The sequence below is a fragment of the Notolepis coatsorum genome, assembly GCF_963971535.1.
Source record: "Notolepis coatsorum genome assembly, chromosome: 11".
NCBI classification, from domain to species: domain Eukaryota; kingdom Metazoa; phylum Chordata; class Actinopteri; order Aulopiformes; family Paralepididae; genus Notolepis; species Notolepis coatsorum.
The window spans coordinates 30,071,163-30,090,685 of record NC_140175.1 but is presented as its reverse complement, the minus strand read 5'-3'; the positions used below and the strand labels follow the sequence as shown (position 1 = coordinate 30,090,685).

The 19,523-nt window shown below is 41.8% G+C and overlaps 1 protein-coding gene across 1 annotated transcript; it reads right to left on the bottom strand.

Annotated features, from left to right (window-relative positions):
• Positions 1-5,929: 5,929 nt before the first annotated feature.
• On the bottom strand, positions 5,930-19,523 carry dnajc25 (DnaJ (Hsp40) homolog, subfamily C, member 25). The gene is made up of 5 exons (XM_084324332.1): positions 19,220-19,523; positions 18,195-18,347; positions 10,017-10,387; positions 8,657-8,756; positions 5,930-7,104 (listed from the first exon to the last, which is right to left on the bottom strand). Exons 1-5 carry the CDS (start codon positions 19,517-19,519, stop codon positions 6,982-6,984), a joined length of 1,047 nt encoding a protein of 348 aa, XP_084180458.1. The 5' UTR covers positions 19,520-19,523; the 3' UTR covers positions 5,930-6,981.

The window sequence follows — 19,523 nt, the reverse complement described above, 5'->3', positions numbered from 1 at the left end:
TTTTAATTGTATCTGGTGCCCTCATTTTGGGGCAGTGTCCACCTGTATTTGTCTGGGTAAGATTTGCTGAACATGTATGCTCTTTCAGAAATACCCTGCTACACACTTGTTCATTGAATTAGTAAAATACTCAAAATGCTGTGTAGTATGTAAATGGGAGGTTAAACGCTGACAAAGATAATTTCACTTCCATTTCTATAAGGGGGAAAGCTGTTGTGGACTACATTGTAACTCCTCATGTTGACTTGAAATCATGCATTGAATTTAGTGTTTATACACCATCTGAACTTGTTGGCTCTGAATGTGCAAATCTTATCGATATCCATAGTAGATTACCTGACCATTCAGTACTATGCCTACGCTTTCAGGCCGGTGACTCGGTTAATATCCAGACCATGGTTGAAGCCCTGCAGCAAATCAAACGATGTAATAGACACCTGCCAGCTAATTTTCTTTCCTCTGAGATTTTCAGAGGGGCTCTACTGGAGGTCATGGAGCTCTTGAATAACGGTCCGAAGAACCAGGAGTATTGATCTCTGTTACAATAACTTGTATAGTTTTCTGCATAAAGAAATTGGTCGAAACTGTGCTATAAATCCGGGCGGTCAGGTGGCGTAGCGGAGATTGCGCTCGTCACCAATGCAAGAGGCTGCGGTCTCGACTCCCGGAGTCGGCATTGCTTGGGGCTTGGGCTGATCGCTATACTAACCCATTTGGCTGGGTTAGGGGGAGGGCAAGTCATGGGTGGGAATCTGGCGTTGTGGACAGCGACGCCTACAGGTCAGGTCTGGGCGCCTGCTCAGCGGAGGCAGGACTTGATGAAGGCAGCGTGACCTCCCACGCGTTACACTTCACCAATGAGAGTCCTCGCTGCCAGGTGAAAAAAGAGTAACTGGCTGTCGCCGCGCCTGTCGGAGGAAGCGTGCGGATGACTTCAGGGTTCCCTTGTACCGACCAGTAGGAGAACATGCGCACAACAAACAGGTAGGGGAGGGGGGGAATTGGGACGGGGAGAAAACAGAGAAAAATCTGAGAAAGAGAGGATTAAAAAAAAGAAACATGATGGAGAAGAGATGGAATACAGTTATTTAAATTTTTTAAAGATTTATTTTAGCATTTTTCCAGCTTTTATTGGCCATACAAGACCGACAGAGTGGGAGAGGATGTGGGGAGGACATGCGACAAATCAGCCCGGGAGCGGGAGGCGAACCCGGGACGGCGGCGTAGGTGTGCTAGGCACTATGCGGTGCGCCACTGGGGCGCCCCAGGAATACAGTTATTTTTATGGAAATCAATATCTCTTCTCTGCGGCTCTGAAGCTAAGCCCACAGCAGGACTGACTCTTGAATATTCTTCCAGAGCTCAGTGCAACCTGCCTCACCCACAGCTGGTCTCAGGAGCGCTGATAGACAAGGCCAAACACCTGGGCAACCTGACCTTCAGAGTCTGGGAGAACATGAAGGAGAGGGTCAAGTTCACTCCTGTCACTCTGGACCCAAACACTGCAACACCCTGGCTCTCTATATCTGATGATCTGACCAGTGTGAGAGACACAGACATACAGCAGCAGCTCCCTGACAACCCAGAGAGGAACATTAAATCATTTTAATGCAAAAAAAAGTGTCCTCTGTTCTTTAATTTCAGAATTGTCTATCGCAGAACACATTCCATTGTGGGCAGAGTGTATGCTTGGTTTCATTCCAGCCTTGCCTAAACACCAGCTGATGATTTCACTAATTGGCTCACCTCTTTAACTAACTCACCTGGTGCAATGCGTAGTTAAAATGAACTTGGCCCACGATGGAATGAGTTTGAGACCCCTGGTCTATCCCTTGCAATAAAAGAAAGTTTAAAAAAAAACAGGGCTTTTGAGATGATGAATCTGCACCTGGCTCGCTGATAACAAACTATCCTGTTCTCTTTGGATCAAATAGCAAACTCAGCAAGGCAAACGGCTTCTCTGTTACAGTGGGTGACATTATTGTCACAAGGAAAGATGAAATTACCTACCTGGGTTCCATCCTAGAGGCAACTCTTTCCTGTGACAAAATGGCAACCAATGTCATCAAAAAAGTCAACCAACGAACAAGATTCTTGTACCGGATCTCCTCTCTGGTAAACAAGAATAACAGGAGCACTCATTCAAGGGTACTACGACTATGCTTGCACCTCATGGTATCAAAGCACCTCAAAAGGCCCTAAAAACAAGGCTACAAACATCACAAAACAAACTGGTCAGACTTCTACTTGGCCTTACTCCTAAAACACACCTCACCCCTGCACATTTTGACAACCTAGGATGGCTTAGAGTAGACGACAGAGTACAGCAACTTGCAATGGGCCTGGTCTACAAGATACACTACACACCACTGGGATACCCCTTGTACATGTTGAAATACTTCCCAAAGGTCACTGAAGTGAGCTTCTGCTCACAGAGCCGGTTGCTCAGCGTGCAACCTCGTCCCATGACCAACGCACCCCTGACTAGGCTACACTGGCACACCTACTTCCAGTGGATGACGCTAAGCTAGGCTAACGGTGCGGCTGTTGCCTAAGCCTAATGCATGCACAGAGAAGAAAATGATATGTATCTGCTTGTCTAACTCCAGGGTAGATGGCAAATAAGGTAATTTCCCAAAAGGTTGGCGTGTTCCTTAAGTATGTGGAGACTATTGGCTACTGTTGGGATTGCATTTCATTGTCTTGGCTGTCATATAGTACTTTATTGTTTTGTTTGTTTCATTTATTTCTTCTAACATGATATGGCTAGTGGCTACACTGCATCAACTCCATTATAATATAGCGTATTATAAGCAGCGACCCCTAAAAAAGTATTTCACCTGGGCCTGTTGTAATGGAGCCGGTTTGCGTGCAGATAAAAGGAGCACATTAAACTATAAAGAGGTGCCTCTGGTACTAGCACTCATTTCCGTTCTCACAGGCCAAGCGTAATAGTGTAACATTAGTACTCATTCTTAAAACTGAATAGCATACCGTGTACAGGTTGTGATGTGGGGGGTTTGGGGCTGTGAGCCACTTACTCCTTCGTTGACACGTCAAATTCTACCCTCTGGAAAAGTCTAAAAAGTATAGCAAGTCATAGACGGTGAATTGGGGAAGATTGAGACATTGAGAACACCTGGGGGAATGTCCTGAGTATATGGGTACATTTTCTGTTTCAGACATTGAGAACACTACAATAGAATAAAGCGAATTAATTTGTTCATTTTAAGGCCCTTACTGGTAAGCTACCTCCTTATGTCACATCATTATTATTGGAATGGAACGTTGGAACCGGTTCTAGTGGTTGGCTGGTTCTTGAGGTCACCCGAGTTTGCTCAGGTCATGGAATGAACTCCAACTGTCCCTAAATATTGAGATGCTCCCCTCTGTTACAGAGCTTTAAAGGAACACGCCAACATTTTGGGAAATTAGCTTAGTCTTCTCCAGAGAGAGAGACAAGAAGATGGATAGCTTTCTACTGAACGCACAGAGAGGAAACTGGTATATATCTTCTTGTCTATCTCTGGAGAAGACGATAAGATAATTTCCCAAAATGTTGACGTGTTCCTTTAAGACCTTGATCACTAACCATGGTCAATCAATGTACGTGTTTTAATTGATTCGTTATCGTTACCCTCGTCTTGTCTTAATGCTGTGATGCCATATGCCGTGTGGTTTTTATGCTTTATTTATGATTGCTTATCTCTGACGTAACTGTAAATGAGGGAAACCTCAGTTGCCTTTCGAGAATAAATAGGTTTGAATGAATTTGGATATAAAAAAGAACACAAAACGTTCTGTGGGTCCACAAAATCAGTCTCCCATTCATCGTCTATGGAGCAGCTCCAGACTTTATACTTGATGACATCACACGTTTTCATTCTTGCTTCTCTGGTTTCTGGCTTTGGGAGAGAGTAGCTCATGTTCACAAATATTGATTGAACTTTCCTAAGCCATAGAAATAACATATTGGCATTTTTTATTTAGGTGATGTCAGTTCCATTTAATTCCCTCCTCCAATAGAGCTGTTAAGTGCCCAGTAATGGACTAACTGTATTGTGCAGCTCCCAGGTGTGTGTGTGTAGTACTGTATGTAACCCTCTTCTTTCCTGCAACTACTCCCACAGGCTGTTACTGGAGATAAAGAATAGTTCTTAGTCAACCCGCCTGGTTAAAACAAAGTTTAAAAGAACATTCTGGACAGAACCAATATCCTGACAAGGGGGGGTGTGACTTTGGTTTTCAATGATATTGTGCTCCCCCTTGTGGTGAACCCATGCATGTTCCTGACTAACAACAAGAGTCAGTGAGTCTTTACTGATAAAAAAATACACGTCTCAATCTTTCCAAATTCATTTATGATTGCTCATCTCTGACGTAACTATAAATGAGGGAAACCTCAGTTGCCTTTCGAGAATAAATAGGTTTGAATGAATTTGGATAAAAAAAAAGAACAAAACGTTCTGTGGGTCCACAAAATCAGTCTCCCATTCATCGTCTATGGAGCAGCTCCAGACTTTATACTTGATGACATCACATGTTTTCATTCTTGCTTCTCTAGTTTCTGGCTTTGGGAGAGAGTAGCTCATGTTCACAAATATTGATTGAACTTTCCTAAGCCATGGAAATAACATATTGGCATTTTTTATTTAGGTGATGTTCCGTTTAATTCCCTCCTACTCCAATAGAGCTGTTAAGTGCCCAGTAATGGACTGACTGTACTGTGCAGCTCCCAGGTGTGTGTGTGTAGTACAGTATGTAACCCTCTTTCCTGCAACTACTCCCACAGGCTGTTACTGGAGATAAAGAATAGTTCTTGGTCAACCCGCCTGGTTAAAACAAAGTTTAAAAGAAAATTCTGGACAGAACCAATATTGACTTGAATTGACTTTGGTTTTCAATGATATTGTGCTCCCCCTTGTGGTGAACCCATGCATGTTCCTGACTAGCAACAAGAGTCAGTGAGTCTTTACTGATAGAAAATACACAACTTATAACATGTATTCATTCAACATTTGAATTTCCAGCATCCAGTATATGGGAAACAAGACTTGATTCAGCTATGCCCTTTTAAATAATAGAAATCAAAAGCCATGACGTTTGGACAGATTTGTGAAAAGGTTTCCGTAAAAACAAATAAATAAGACACATATTCATAGTGAAGACATTTATGACCACTTATTCAAGAACCAATTTAGCATTATGTAAGACTAGGCTAGGTTTCCCAAAAGCGTCTCAATGCTAAGATCATCTGGAAATGGAATAAATAAGGACAGACACATTAAAATGCACTAGTTTATATATGTGACTGACTTCTAGCCCGGCAGGTACATTATGCCAGTGATGACTAGGCTGTTCAGTACTGGAAGTCCCCTCACCATATGAAAAACAACTAGAGATAGTTATCAAATGAGAGGCAATTAAGGGAGATTTAGTGACAAATGTGGAAATTTGTCTTCAAACTGTTATGAACACCAAAACAGCCACTGCAGGGTTAACTGCATTAATGGCAATGTGCCATTATTGGTATGAAAAATGCATTCATCATGAGAACACTATATGGTAGAGTCATCTGACGCACAGTGACTTCGTACACGTAATGCAGGAAACAGGAGACCATGTACCGCCACTATCGGTCAATCCTAAACCGTCCTCCCATGGGGATTAATACAGTTGTATTGTGTATTTGTAACGTACCTATTGTCTGACCATATGCATCACTGGAGCCATCAGTAGAGCAAATGGACAAAGTGAACAAGGCTACAGTGGACCAGCCCGCAAGCTTCTTAGCACTCGATAACAAAGCTGGTTATTGTTGCTAAGGTTCTCTTGGCCACACCCCAGTCCATACCTTTATTAAATAAAAAAAGCATGTTATAACAGAGTTGGAGGGAGTATGTAAACCCCCCCCCCCCCCCCACTGCTTCAGTCTAAAAAGCACAAAAGAAACAATGGTGACAGCAAGAATTCCTCAAGAATTGACGATGTAACATGATTCAGGGCCAAATCTCGAGCCAAATACTCGATCCACTCGATGCTCGAAGTAATCTAGCTTTAATGTTCCAAAGTGGTCACTCGCTGCCTTCGCAAAGTTGGTTACACTGAGATAGGTGACATTGCACATTCAGATCTCCCAACTGTCATGTCAGCAACTGGCAATATTCCTAAAAACACACACTTGCACAACTCTCTGTAAACAAAGTTGCATCATCCTCCTTGCTTGGGTAGAGCGCTGGGAGACAGAACGTGCAGATCGCGTCAAGTGACTCGGTGGACTGAAATGTTTGGGTTGAGATTAGGATCTCATTTCCCCCTCAAGGTATCCCTTCCTGGTTGAGTTGCCATGGCTCCTGCTTCTAATACAAAAGGTATCAGCAGTACTACAAATCAGATCAGTTGCACGTAATCTTCCAGAAGGCGTCTAACAGGAGGGGGGGTGCCTGGAGAGCATACATTTTTGCCCTTTATCTTAATTAAGGGGGAGTAAAAAAAATGCCAAAATGTCAGTTGTTGCCGGCACATGATAGAAAGGTGTGACTGTTTTCTTTAGTTTGCTGGATGTATCCACTCTGAGGAGCAGTGGATTAGCTTGTACCGAGCAGCGTAGTGAAAGCCTTCCGACACTGGCTTTGAAAATATCTCATACAGGGATGTGATCAAAACACCAAAAGCAAAGCTGGAATTCACGGGGTTAAAAGGGCAGAAATCACAAAATCTTCCAAAAACTATAAAAAGAAAAAAAAGGGGGGGGGGGGGGTCCAAAGCCAAATTCTGGAAATATGCTCATAGTTTCATCTCTCTCACCTATTTTTAAAGTCCAATACAATATCGCTATGAAAAATATCTCTTGATCTTGATAATATAAACAGGCATTGTCAATCTTTCTGTACACGTATTTGACATAATATGCACAGAGGACAGTGCGTTATCTGTGCGTACTGGCACCCAGTCAGTAGATATGTACAGGTGAGTGGCCCATCAGTCGTCAGCGAAGGTCAGTCGCCCGGGTCCTTCATTCTTCATCCAGCGTCTGTACCTCTTCATCCTGGGATCCAAGGCCATCTTCATCTTCATCTCCTCTTCCTGTTCGTGTTTGTACACCTGGGGGAGGCGGAAATGGGGAGAAAGGCATAAATCAACTGTAGATTCTAGGGCCTGGTTCAAACACTGGAATCAAGAATAGATTCTAGGGCCTGGTTCAAACGCTGGAATCAAGAGTAGATTCTAGGGCCTGGTTCAAACACTGGAATCAAGAGTAGATTCTAGGGCCTGGTTCAAACACTGGAATCAAGAGTAGATTCTAGGGCTTGGTTCAAACGCTGGAATCAACAGTAGATTCTAGGGCCTGGTTCAAACACTGGAATCAAGAGTAGATTCTAGGAGCGGCTGGGTAGCGCAGTGGAGAATGCCTACCACCGCAGAGACTCTGGGATCGAATCCAGCTGTCAGCGGTACCTCCGGCTTGGTCAGTCGTCCCTACTAACACAATTGGCAGTGTTAGCGGGTGGGAAGCCGGCGGGGTATGTGTCCTGGTCGTTGTAAACTGCGGTTCCTACTGGTCGGTCGGGGCGCCTGTTCAGCAGGGAGGGAATCGGGGGGAAATAGCGTGAACCTCTGCACGCGTTACATTCCCCCAGTGAGAGTCCTCGCCGTCAGGTGAAAAGAAGCGGCTGGCTGACTCCACATGTATCGGAGGAGGCATGTGGTAGTTCTACACCCTCCCTAGGCCGACAGTGGGGCAATGCGCGCAACGACCAGGAAGGGAATTGGCATAGCGACTAAATTGGGATGGGAGCAAAAATACAGAAAAAGTGGCTCGCGGGGGGCCGGGCTGTGGGTCCTCCGGGGTTGTGACTTGTGGCTGATGGGTCTGGAGATGGAGGGGACTCAGGTGGTTCATCGTAATACATGTGTCTATTTCCCTTTATAATTGTCTTTTATTTTAGGTCTGTTGAAATATTTAATTTTATATTATGTCCTGTCATTATTATTATTATTATTATTATTATTATTATTATTATTATTATTATTATTATTATTATTATTATTATTATTATTATTATTATTATTATTATTATTATTATTATTGTTGTATGGTTGTTGTTGTTGTGTTATGTCAAAAAAAATAAACTGAATAAAAATTTGATCAAAAAGAAAAAGAAAAAGTGAGAACAAAAAATGTATTTAAAAAAAGGAGTAGATTCTAGGGCCTGGTTCAAACGCTGGAATCAAGAGTAGATTCTAGGGACTGGTTCAAACACAAAAGTGGGCTGTTTACAAGAAAAGTCAGTTGGATACCTTAAAATTAAAATGATTGAATTTAAATTGAATTGATCCCAACCCTGGTATAAACAGGACCGACAATCATATTATATATATAGGTGACTGTCTTTTTTTTTATATATATATATTTTCATGTAAATGTACAGTATATATTGTCCCAGTAACAGCAAGGACCATGAAGGAAAACAATCCTCCACTTTATCATGTTATCCTTGACACTGAATGCAAGTTGTTTTTTATGACTTGTGATTTTGTCAAATAAATTAAACTAAATATCATGGCCATTGCGTCATTATACACAGTGTACAGTGAGGTTTCCCAGCAACAAACTACATAAATAAATAAAACTAAGTCAGGTCTTCCAACATACCACATATTTCTCTCTGATCCAGAGGCTTTTTTCCAGAAAGGTGTCTTTGAGCTCGTCTTCCAAGCTGTCAAACTGAGACTGGGACATCTTCATGTTTCTCCTGATGATGCCATAGAACAAGTTAATAAGTTATCATTGCATCATATAAAAAAAGAAGTCATAATATGCATGAAGGTAGAGCTGAATATGTACATTTGTTACAATCACCTCTCGTTTGCCAACAAAGATGATGTCTGCGATGATTAGGGCCAAGTATTGAAATTTGAAACTCTTATGGTATCGATTGAATTGCTTCAATACTACCGAGCTTCGAAAAATGCTGTGGTATAAAAATTCTGTATCGAATGACACCGTGTCATTCGATGCCAAATGTCAATACCTATGTAGTTAATCTCATCAGTGAGTCTGTTTTGTTCCAAGATATAACATGTCTTCTGTTCTACCATCCAAAATCATCAAAAATGTAACAAAGCCTCCAATTGGCTTACAGAGCACACGCAATGCACACATAACTCAGCAAAGTAAGGTATCGAAGAATCATTTTGGTATCGGTATCGAATTCCAGGTATTGGTATTGGCACCAGTATCAAACCATTTCAAACGATACCCAGCCCCAGCAATGTCGTCATCGAATACTAGAAATTGACTTCACTTGAATACACCTTGAGGCCTCCATTAATTATCCAGGTACCATTTTCAATCTGTCACTCATTCCGTTCATCAGTAAAATCTCCTTGTCATGTGGTATGTGAGTTTTTGCTAACAATGTAAATACAATCCCCCTTTCACCCACCACCTCCTCCTTAGTTACACCTTACTCGTAGTATATATTTAGACTCTAGTGTTTATTGTAGCCATATTTATTGTAATATATAATATAACACTACCTCATGCATACTGCACCTTATGTGACACTGTGAATAATGTGAATATTCCTCAGCTAGTCAGATAGTAAATTATATTGACCATATTGATCAAATTGTTTACACTGCCTGTGTTGTTTTTTACTACCTGTATACCGTGTTGTTTTACTACCTGTACCCCCCCCCCCTCCCCCCCATGCTGCTATGATGCCTGAATTTCCCCAAGGGGATCAATAAAGGAATATCTTATCTTATCTTAACTGATAGGGCATACAGACCCTCATCTGCAGATGCGTATATTCAGAGTTAATTATATTGTTTACACTGCCTATTTTTACTTTTCTACTGTACTATAATTTTATTGCCTGTATTTATGTCTTCTACTATTACCATGCCCATACCTGTACCCCCCCCCCCCCCCCCATGCTGCTATGATGCCTGAATTTCCCCAAGGGGATCAATAAAGGAATATCTGGTCTTATCTTATCTGATCTTACCTAGTGAGATAGAGCTTCTCCTCTTCTCCGTACTCCTCCCTGCGGATGGTGAAGCGGTAGACCCAGGAAACGTACCAGACAGCATAGCCGGTCAGGTAGTAGGGGAACAGCACAAGCTTACACAGCAGGATGTCAGAGAGATTCGGTTTCTGGTAGCCTCCTTTAATGTCAATCTTATTCTTGATGATGTCACGGATCACCTCCTCATCCTGTTCTCGCATTTCCTCCTTCGATCGCCGGTTCTTACCCTTCTCCTTGGTTCGATTGAGGAGGCCTTGTTCCTTAGCAATCTCGGTTGCCTGGATGCGGTACTTTGGCACGGTGACCAGGTAGCCGATTGCCTCCTTGTAGCTGCTATGCCAGCTGTAGTACTGTGGGGAAGAGATGGAAAATTTGAATAAATAAAAGGAAGGAGGTCAGGAAGGGAAGATGGAGGTTCTTGGGGTTCAATACGCACATAGTTGATGGACTGGTTGCAGCTGCGGTCTGTGGAAATAATTCCCCCTTCTTTTTATTTGGTTATCAAGTAACGTACGTCCACTAAAAGTGAGTGTTCTTGCTCAAACAGATCACGAAAGATCACCGGTTTGAGCCCCGGTCAAGACTGTGCAGCAGGGAGCACTCCGTCCTCTGCCGTCCTTATAGTGCGGTGGCTTAGCAAAAAAATGTGGACGCGCCGGACAAAAGCACCAAATTTTTTCCATGTGTTCCCCATCACCATAGCTTTCATTTTGGGGTAGGGGCCACGTCATCATGATGGATTTCAAGATGGCCGCCATGTAAAATCAAGGTTCTGCCCATTAATAAATATCTTGGTCCATAGCGCGCTCAATATTTGAGTGAACACAAAGGTATTGGTATCCCTGTAAACTAGAGAAGCTAAGCTTTCCATTGGTACAATTTTCATTAAGCCCAACTGTTGGGAAGGGGGTTTTAATAGGCGCTGATTCAAAATTATGTAAAATTTTCAACCTAGAAAAAACTGCCATGCTATGCTCATCTTCCAAAAGGTCCCTTGGCTGTTCACATGAATATATCAGAGTGAACATTGGTTTTATAGGTACCCACAAGCCTCTTCTTTCCAGACATACCCACTTTGTCCAACTTGCATGCTATTTGGGGCAATAATCAAGCAGGCTTGTGCATGTGGTACAAATGTGTCAAACATTGGGTTAGGGTTTGTTTGTTAGAATGTTGAACATAGAAGATCAATTTTGGTGTCAAACTAGGGCTGGACGGTATGGTCTAAAATGTATATCACGGTATAATTTGAAGCATAGACGTAACGGTATATATCACGGTATATTAACTCATCTTAAAATGTCTATATAAATGCTTCTGAAGTGGTAATACACTTATTATGTTACAGCTGCTGAGCTATACTATAGCTAATGTCCATCAATATCTTCCTTTTTAATTAAATAGCTTCAAGAATCGAATCAGGATGGTTAGCAGAAAGAGAGAGAGGGAGGGAGGGAGGAGGCTGCTAGAGTGGAGCTAACGTTAGCTTGCTGAGGCTAGTACATCAACAGGCTGCTAGTGGAGCCAGCTAACGTTAGCTTGCTGAGGCTAGTACATCGACAGGCTGCTAGTGGAGCCAGCTAACATTAGCTTGCTGAGGCTAGTACATCGACAGGCTGCTATAGTGGAGCCAGCTAACGTTAGCTTGCTGAGGCTAGTACATCCACAGTTAACATTACATAAGGTTTTAGCGCGACGTGGGCATTCCAGAATGGCGAGGATGCAAAGCATGTTAGACCATTGGACTCGTCGCAGAGTTTACATTACACATAGAAACTGTGCGACTTGCGAGAGAAGTTGTCACACAGCCTTCAAACGCAGGGTGGAAGAGCTAGTTTGCTTCTGTATATTATGAAATGACAATTGCGTGTTGACACGCCCACTGCGTGAAGCCTCTGTGCTCCTAAATAACTTTTTCCAGTTCGCACATCTATTATGACTAATTCTATCTATTTTTAGGGGCAAAAAAGAGTGAAATAGTCACGCCCTGGCTGTGGTTACATGACGTCATTGCTATTTTAGAGCTGCTCTACCGGTTACAAGGTATAGTCAAAATCCATACCGTAGCGCAAATTCATACCGTTTATACCGTATACCGTTTATACCGTCCACCCCTATGTCAAACTACACATTTTCTGGGTCAATAAATGTGTTAATGCTATGAAGAATATCCTGGTCGTTTGGTCATTACGGTGTTGATGACCGGTATAGCCACCGACAGCTGTCATGAGACGTGCACTGAGAGTATGGCCACCGCAGGAATTTTTATGAAACATTCTGATATTTTCGGAGGTCTTGTGCAGTGGTCTCGTGCATGCCACTGTCAACCAAGCAACCGACAGTGGCACGACTCGAGACGTGCACCGTTTGACAATGATATGCATGCATGCAGCATAATTTGCGAATGCTCTCGTGAGTCGTGACTGAGGAGAGGATGGCCCGCAGGCCGCAGGAATTTCTATAAACATTCTGATACTTTGATTAGTTAACTATCTATTCCGTTAGTTAACTATGTATTGATAGATAACTTATTACATATTAATATGATATTGTAAGGGGCAGGACCAGATAAGCTTTGCTTCTTTCTGTCCCTTCTCGAACAACCATTTGTCTTGAGCTATGTTGATTATTCCCTCCATAGGAAGATATATTTAAATGTATTTGTATTTTATTTCGTTTTTATTTATTTTTTGTTATTACAAATGTGTTTATGGTTGAAAATGTTCGAGATTAATAAAGATCAAATCAAATCTAACTGAAGAAGTTATCCCTCTTCTAACAAGAGAGAAAAACGTATAGTTTAGCTTTAAACTATAACGTCATTGCTTATTAGGGATGGGTACCGAATTCGGTACTTTTAAAAGGTACTTACCAAAACACGTCGTTACTACCGAGTATCGATTCACGTGAGATACCGTAAAAGAAAGAAAAATAATTCTTTTTTTTTGCACTTTATTTATTTTTTAACGTTTTTTCTTTTCATGTCAACGTTCACACGCACAATATACGTATCGGGGCCGACGTTCCACTCTACTGGTTAAAGTTGCTTACTCGTGAGTAGTACGTTCGTTGATAAAGAAAAATAAGGTCCACAGCCGCTCCCGGTGTAAAACAAAGATATCCAAATGGTTTATTTCTCTTCCACAGCGAAGTCTTTCTTTACAGAAGTGATCCTAAATTTTCCTAAATATTCACGTCACTAATACAAGGTAAGAAAACTGTATTTTCCCAGTCTCCAAAATCACAGCCGACTCGACACATGAAAATTCCTCCTCCCCTGAAAGCCGTAAATAAACAGCAAAACGGTAGGCAAGGCACCCTGGTATAGAAATGCAGGCTTCAATCTATGTTGTTTAGGCTATCTGTTCAGTACTGCTCAGCACTGTTTCAAGATGCACAATGAGCTCTTCAGAGAGAATTGTTGAATATATATACCGTAATTCCTCTAATAGTAACCCCGGCTTGTATTTGTTTCAACTGTAGCGGATACCAGGCTTGTATTAGGAGGAGGCATGTATAAGAGAGAGGCCTATATTTCTAATTTTCAAACCGATCATAATGAATAAATCAACCTTTTGTGTCAGTTTGAACCCAGTAAAATGTACTGGGTTCATTTATTGAAACCAAGTACTGTATGAAATACGGTAGTAAACAGTGCATTTACAGGTGGTCAAAAAAAGTTAAATAAAGTAAAATAGTGCAATCACAATACTGGTATAATAATAATAATAATAATAATTTCGTTTTATACAATTCTGAGGTAGGCTTACTCTCTTGGTAAACATTAACACCATACCATTATGGTATTTACTGCACAGCCAGGCCAGCATATAACAACAATAACTAAATATACCCGGCTTGTATTAGGAGGCCGGCTTATAATTGCTTAGCTCAACAGCGCACCCGGTCATTAATAGAGACCCGGTTTTTAATTGAATACCGGTTACTATTAGAGGAATTACGGTAGATACACAAACTAGAATGTTTGATTATGACATCATACTGTGACATCATGACATCATACTGTGACATCACAAATGTTCTAGAATGTTTGACTATGACATCATACTGTAATGACTATCTAAATCCAATCAATATTCCTAATGCCGTTTCAATGTAAGGTTATAAAAATAAACATATAAACATTCATATAATACAATAACCTAAATATATAGCTTTGGCTCCTCTACAATACGCTTACCTAGGATTTGACTTGATTCAACAACAAAGCAGTCGGGGCAATGGCAAGCCGAAAACGGTCGAAAGTGTAGTTATTTGAAGTTTGGATATTTTTTTTATGACTGAGGTAGGTAGATTACATTTTTAGAGACTAAAGTACGAAAAAGGGTACCGGTATCGATTCACAGGTACCGGTACCGTATCGGTTCAAATGTGAACGGTACCCATCCCTATTGCTTATGTCCAGAGATTCCACCTTTGATAACTAAAGTAATGACACTTGACTTACCTGTTATATTATGTTTAGCCTTTTTAAACATGTCCTTTATCGCGCTGTCCTCTGGCTGCGCTAAGCCACGACGGCTGTCACGAGATGCGCACTGAGAGCTGGCCAGTATACCGCGGGAATTTTTATGAAACATTCTGATATTTTCGCGGGCACAAGACCACTGCACAAGACGAGCGAAAATATCTCCATAACAGTTAAATACACCTATACGGGCTAAAGAGTTATGATAATAATAATAAATGTAACGAGTGATCCTAATAAAATGTCTATTCGATTCATGCATGTCTGACTGTTAAAGTAAAAAATTATGTAAATATGTTGTTAGAATGGTACAAATATTCATCTGGTGACATTCTTCTTCTTCTTCTTCTTATTTTAATTTCCGGCAGGGTATTACTGCCCTCCGCAATTCTTTTTATGGGCTCTTCTTCTTCTCCTTCTTCTCCTTCTTCACCGTCTTTTTCTCCTTCTACTGGACCCCGTCATCAACTACATTGTCCATTGGAGTGCAGCTAATGCTGCTACTTCCTGTCTGAGCCCCCCTCCGCGGGACCCTCCTTGCCCCCTGCGATCTTATTCTGGGCTGCTTTGTCCCTCTCAGCCCCCTCAGCCAATTCGCTATACAACTCCTCCCAGCCCAGACCTTCCAATCCCAGATGTTGAACCGCTATCCTAACAATCATCTTCACCATCGCTGTTTTACCCTTAGCCTCTGCCATACCAGTAACTACCCCTGCCACGAAGGCCACAATACCTAATTTCTCCTCCCTTCCCCTCTCTCTTTCCACCTGCTCTACCCTCTCTGCCACATGCCCTCCTTCCACCCCCTGCACCCTTTCTTGACTGCCCTGTGCTACCCTGCTAACCGCCTCAGCATACGACAACTTACCCTCCTTTCTCACTCTCCGAACCGCGACCTCCTTCTTCATCACCTCACACCCCCTAAACGCTACACTATGCTCCCCACCACAACTTAATAGCATTAACACTTTTATTGACCCAGAAAATGTATAGTTTGACACCAAAATTGATCTTCTATGTTCAACATTCTAACAACAAACCCTAACCCAACATTCACATTTTTGGCAGTTGTTAGAATGTTCTACACATTTGTACCACATGCACAAACCTGCTTGATTATTGCCCCAAATAGCATGCAAGTTGGACAAAGTGGGTATGTCTGGAAAGAAGAGGCTTGTGGGTACCTATAAAACCAATGTTCACTTTGATATATTCATGTGAACGGCCAAGGGACCTTTTGGAAGATGAGCATGGCAGTTTTTTCTAGGCGAAAATTTTACATAATCTTGAATCATTGCCTATTAAAACCCCCTTCCCAACAGTTGGGCTTAATGAAAATGATACCAATGGAAAGCTTAGCTTATCTAGTTTACAGGGATACCAATATATGTTCGCTCAAATATTGAGCGCGCTATGGACCAAGATATTTATTAATGGGCAGAACCTTGATTTTACATGGCGGCCATCTTGAAATCCATCATGATGACGTGGCCCCTACCCCAAAATGAAAGCTATGATGATGAGGAACACGTGGAAAAAATTTGGTGCTTTTGTCCGGCGCGTCCACATCCTTCTCAAATCTGGTGCTAAGCCACCGCACTATTAGGATGAGATGTTAAACCGAGGTCCTGACTGAATTTGGTCGTTAAAGAACCCAGGGCGCCTATCGCAAAGAGTGGGGGGTTCCCCCGACGTTCCTGGTAAAATTTCCATCAGGTATCCAACATTAATCCCTTAATTGGCTGATATCTATCAGTGTCTCCTGAGCCTTTCAACCATTGTGTAGTGTGATGTGTGCCTGGTGCTAGTGTATGTGCAACATTGAGTGCTACACAGTGGTGGTGAAGGAGGTAATTTCCACCCTATATTGTAAAAGCGCTTTGAGTATCTAGAAAAGCACTATATAAATGCAATGATCATTCATTAATTCATTGTTGCGTGTGAGCAACAACAAGATGGAGTTAGAATATGGAGTAACGTTACCACAAAAAGTTTGTTGCGTTGGAATACAGCTACCATAGTGTTAGAAAGATAAAAACAAACAATGTTATTATACTATTGATACGGAGGATGGACATGCTGAAGTAGTGGTTAACCGAGTTGTGTTACTGTACATGGACCCAAACACTCAAGACATCCTGGCTGTACCAAAACACTTTTTTCCTCAAGGAATCGGTCATTCCATGAGCGGAGAGAGCTGCTGCAGTGCAGAGTGGAGGTAATGCAATGTATGTACAATAGTGCTATATATACCACATATATATTAATTTACCGCATATATATATAAATACTGTATATCCATATCTGTGAATATACCTACATATAACCCTTCTATATACCTACGTATACACCCATATAACACTGTATGATAGCATGTACAATAATGCTGGGTTTTTTCATGTTTTATTCTTACAGTGTATGTATATATACATACATCTTTTGATGGGGTTGATGTGTGGGGTGTTTGGGGGACTGGCTGTTCTGGGGGGGGGGGTTCACATGCTTTCGAGCAACATTGTACTTATTGTACTTATATTATTCTTATGTCTGCACTTTCTATATTGCACTACTTTTATACCTATTCCTATGTCTGCACTTTATGCATTGCTTTTATTCTGTCAACTGTATGCTAATGTTATGCCTGTTTGCTGTGAAGCACTTTGAGCTGCAATCCATGTATGAAAGGTGCTATATAAAGTTATTATTATATATTACACATGTTTGTCTGTACATACTTGCAAATAAGGCTTTTACATATCTGTAGACTAGATACTATATCTGTACATATCCCTTACCTACTCTTACTAGTCACGCTGCTTGCCCGTATGACTACTACCATACTGTCTTTATACCTGCATCACTGTATATATTAATACTATAGTACAACTCTGTGAATACATCTGATTAGCACTACACTCAGTTAGTAGTACTAATCTGTATATCTTATACCCAGTTTAATCACCTGTACATTGTACATTACTATTGCACTTTACTGTTACATTTGCACTGTGGTTGGATGCCAAACTTCTTTCCGGGACAACTTTCCTGTCCAGGACATTGAAGTCTTCCGGGAGCCCTGGACACCTGCGGTGCTGCCTAACTTGTGCCAAGTCCTGTGGCACTTAAGCAAATGAATAGCTGGATGGATGGATGGCCTTGTTGCTTTGCCATCTGTACTAGTCAAGTCAAATTTATTTATAAAGCACATATACACGGAGGCAATCCAACGTGCTGTGCACAAAAAACTATAAAAAGAAGGCACAGCATAAAAAAAGAATGATTCTCTGGAATAAAAAAGAAATGTATATAAAAAGGAACACAGAATGGTACAGTGGTTTAGCAGCAGTTAAAAGCAGACACAGGTTTTTTTTTGCCTATTCTTAAAAATAGGCAGAGTTGGGGCAATAGTCTTTCTACTATTACCCTGCCCATACTTGTACCTCCCCTCCACCCTCCCCCATGCTGCTATGACCCCCGAATTTCCCCAAGGGGATCAATAAAGGAATATCTTATCTTATGTCAGAAGAGGAGAGGAAAGAAAGGAATGGATGATAGATGGATGGATAGATCCCACACTTGATGACACATTAGTTGATGACTGCAGCGCTGGATAAAAGAGTTCTGTAACATGCAACATAACAGTGCTGGTAATATGATAATCAGCCTACCTGGAAAATTGATATGGCACAGACGGTGACCAGAATGACTATCCGCACATCAACCTTGGGGGCCAGCCGCCTGCGGTAGTAGGTGTAGTAGTGGCGGTAGTACTCCTCTGGGTGGTCCAGCATGTAGTCATAGTCCTTCCTCGTTTCCTCATCCTAGGCCAGATTATATTATGTTATATATAGCTTATAGTAGGCAATAGGAAGGTATAGTGGAGTACAGTAAGTCACCCTGGATAGGAGTAGCAGGTAACCGACTGAAATGCAACCTGAAATATGAAATACTGAAATAAGTATACTTTAGGGTTTAAAGTTGTTTTATTTGTCACATATAAAGTACAAGAACAGTGAAATGCTTGGTTCTGTATGAGCCCCCTGGGAATGTGCTTCATACAGTAAAAAAAAAAAGTAAAGTAAAAATAATAAGGTCCAAACACTATACAAAATATACAATAAGTACAACCGTCCTAAAGTACAAAATGCAAACAATGAGGTACAAAATGTAAACTTTTTCAAATGCAAAAAGGTATGGATGTAGTGCAATTCATTTTTGTAACAAATAGATACAAATATGATGTAGTGTTCAAACGTGACGCTATGCTATACATCTTCTCGATGCGCTGGGAGTCTGGGACACATCATCACTCAGAGTCAGAGGTGTGTGACGTACTGTATGCTGATGTGGCTACTGTATGCCAGCAACACCGAGCATTTGATTCTTTATTTGTAAAACACTGGTCGGGATCATGGATGTGACCAGGACAAAATAGAAGAAGAGGAGAGAAATTACACCCCTGATAGATGTTTTGCAATGCATAGTCCGGTCAGAACATCTGTGGGCATTTAGTATCAAGTCGGCTTGAGGAAGAAGTGCCACATTGGCAAAGCAGCCGGTTGACGTCAGCACAGCACCGCTGCTGATCTGAGGTCGGCCAACTCAACTCAGGCTAAACTCCACGTAGCCTTACTTACTTACTTTATATTTCTATCCACTGTGAGAGAAATGTCAAACTGTAGTGTCCACCCACCTTCAGTGTCTCATAGGCCGTTGCGATGAGTAGAAACTGCTGTTGAGCGGCTTCTTGCGCCGGGTCCCCTGCTCGGAACCTGTCCGGGTGGTACTTCTTGGCTAGCTGTCGGTAAGCCCGGGCTATGTCTCCCTTGACGGCTTCCCTTCCGACGCCGAGGACGTCGTAACAGATGTCCGTGCCGCAGTACAGTCCCTCTATGAGCGCGGTGACCGAGGGGACAGAAGAAACGGCTAAAATGAAGAGAATGAACGATGTCCATTGACAAAAACACCGCCCATGCTCCGTGGGCGCAGCCATTATT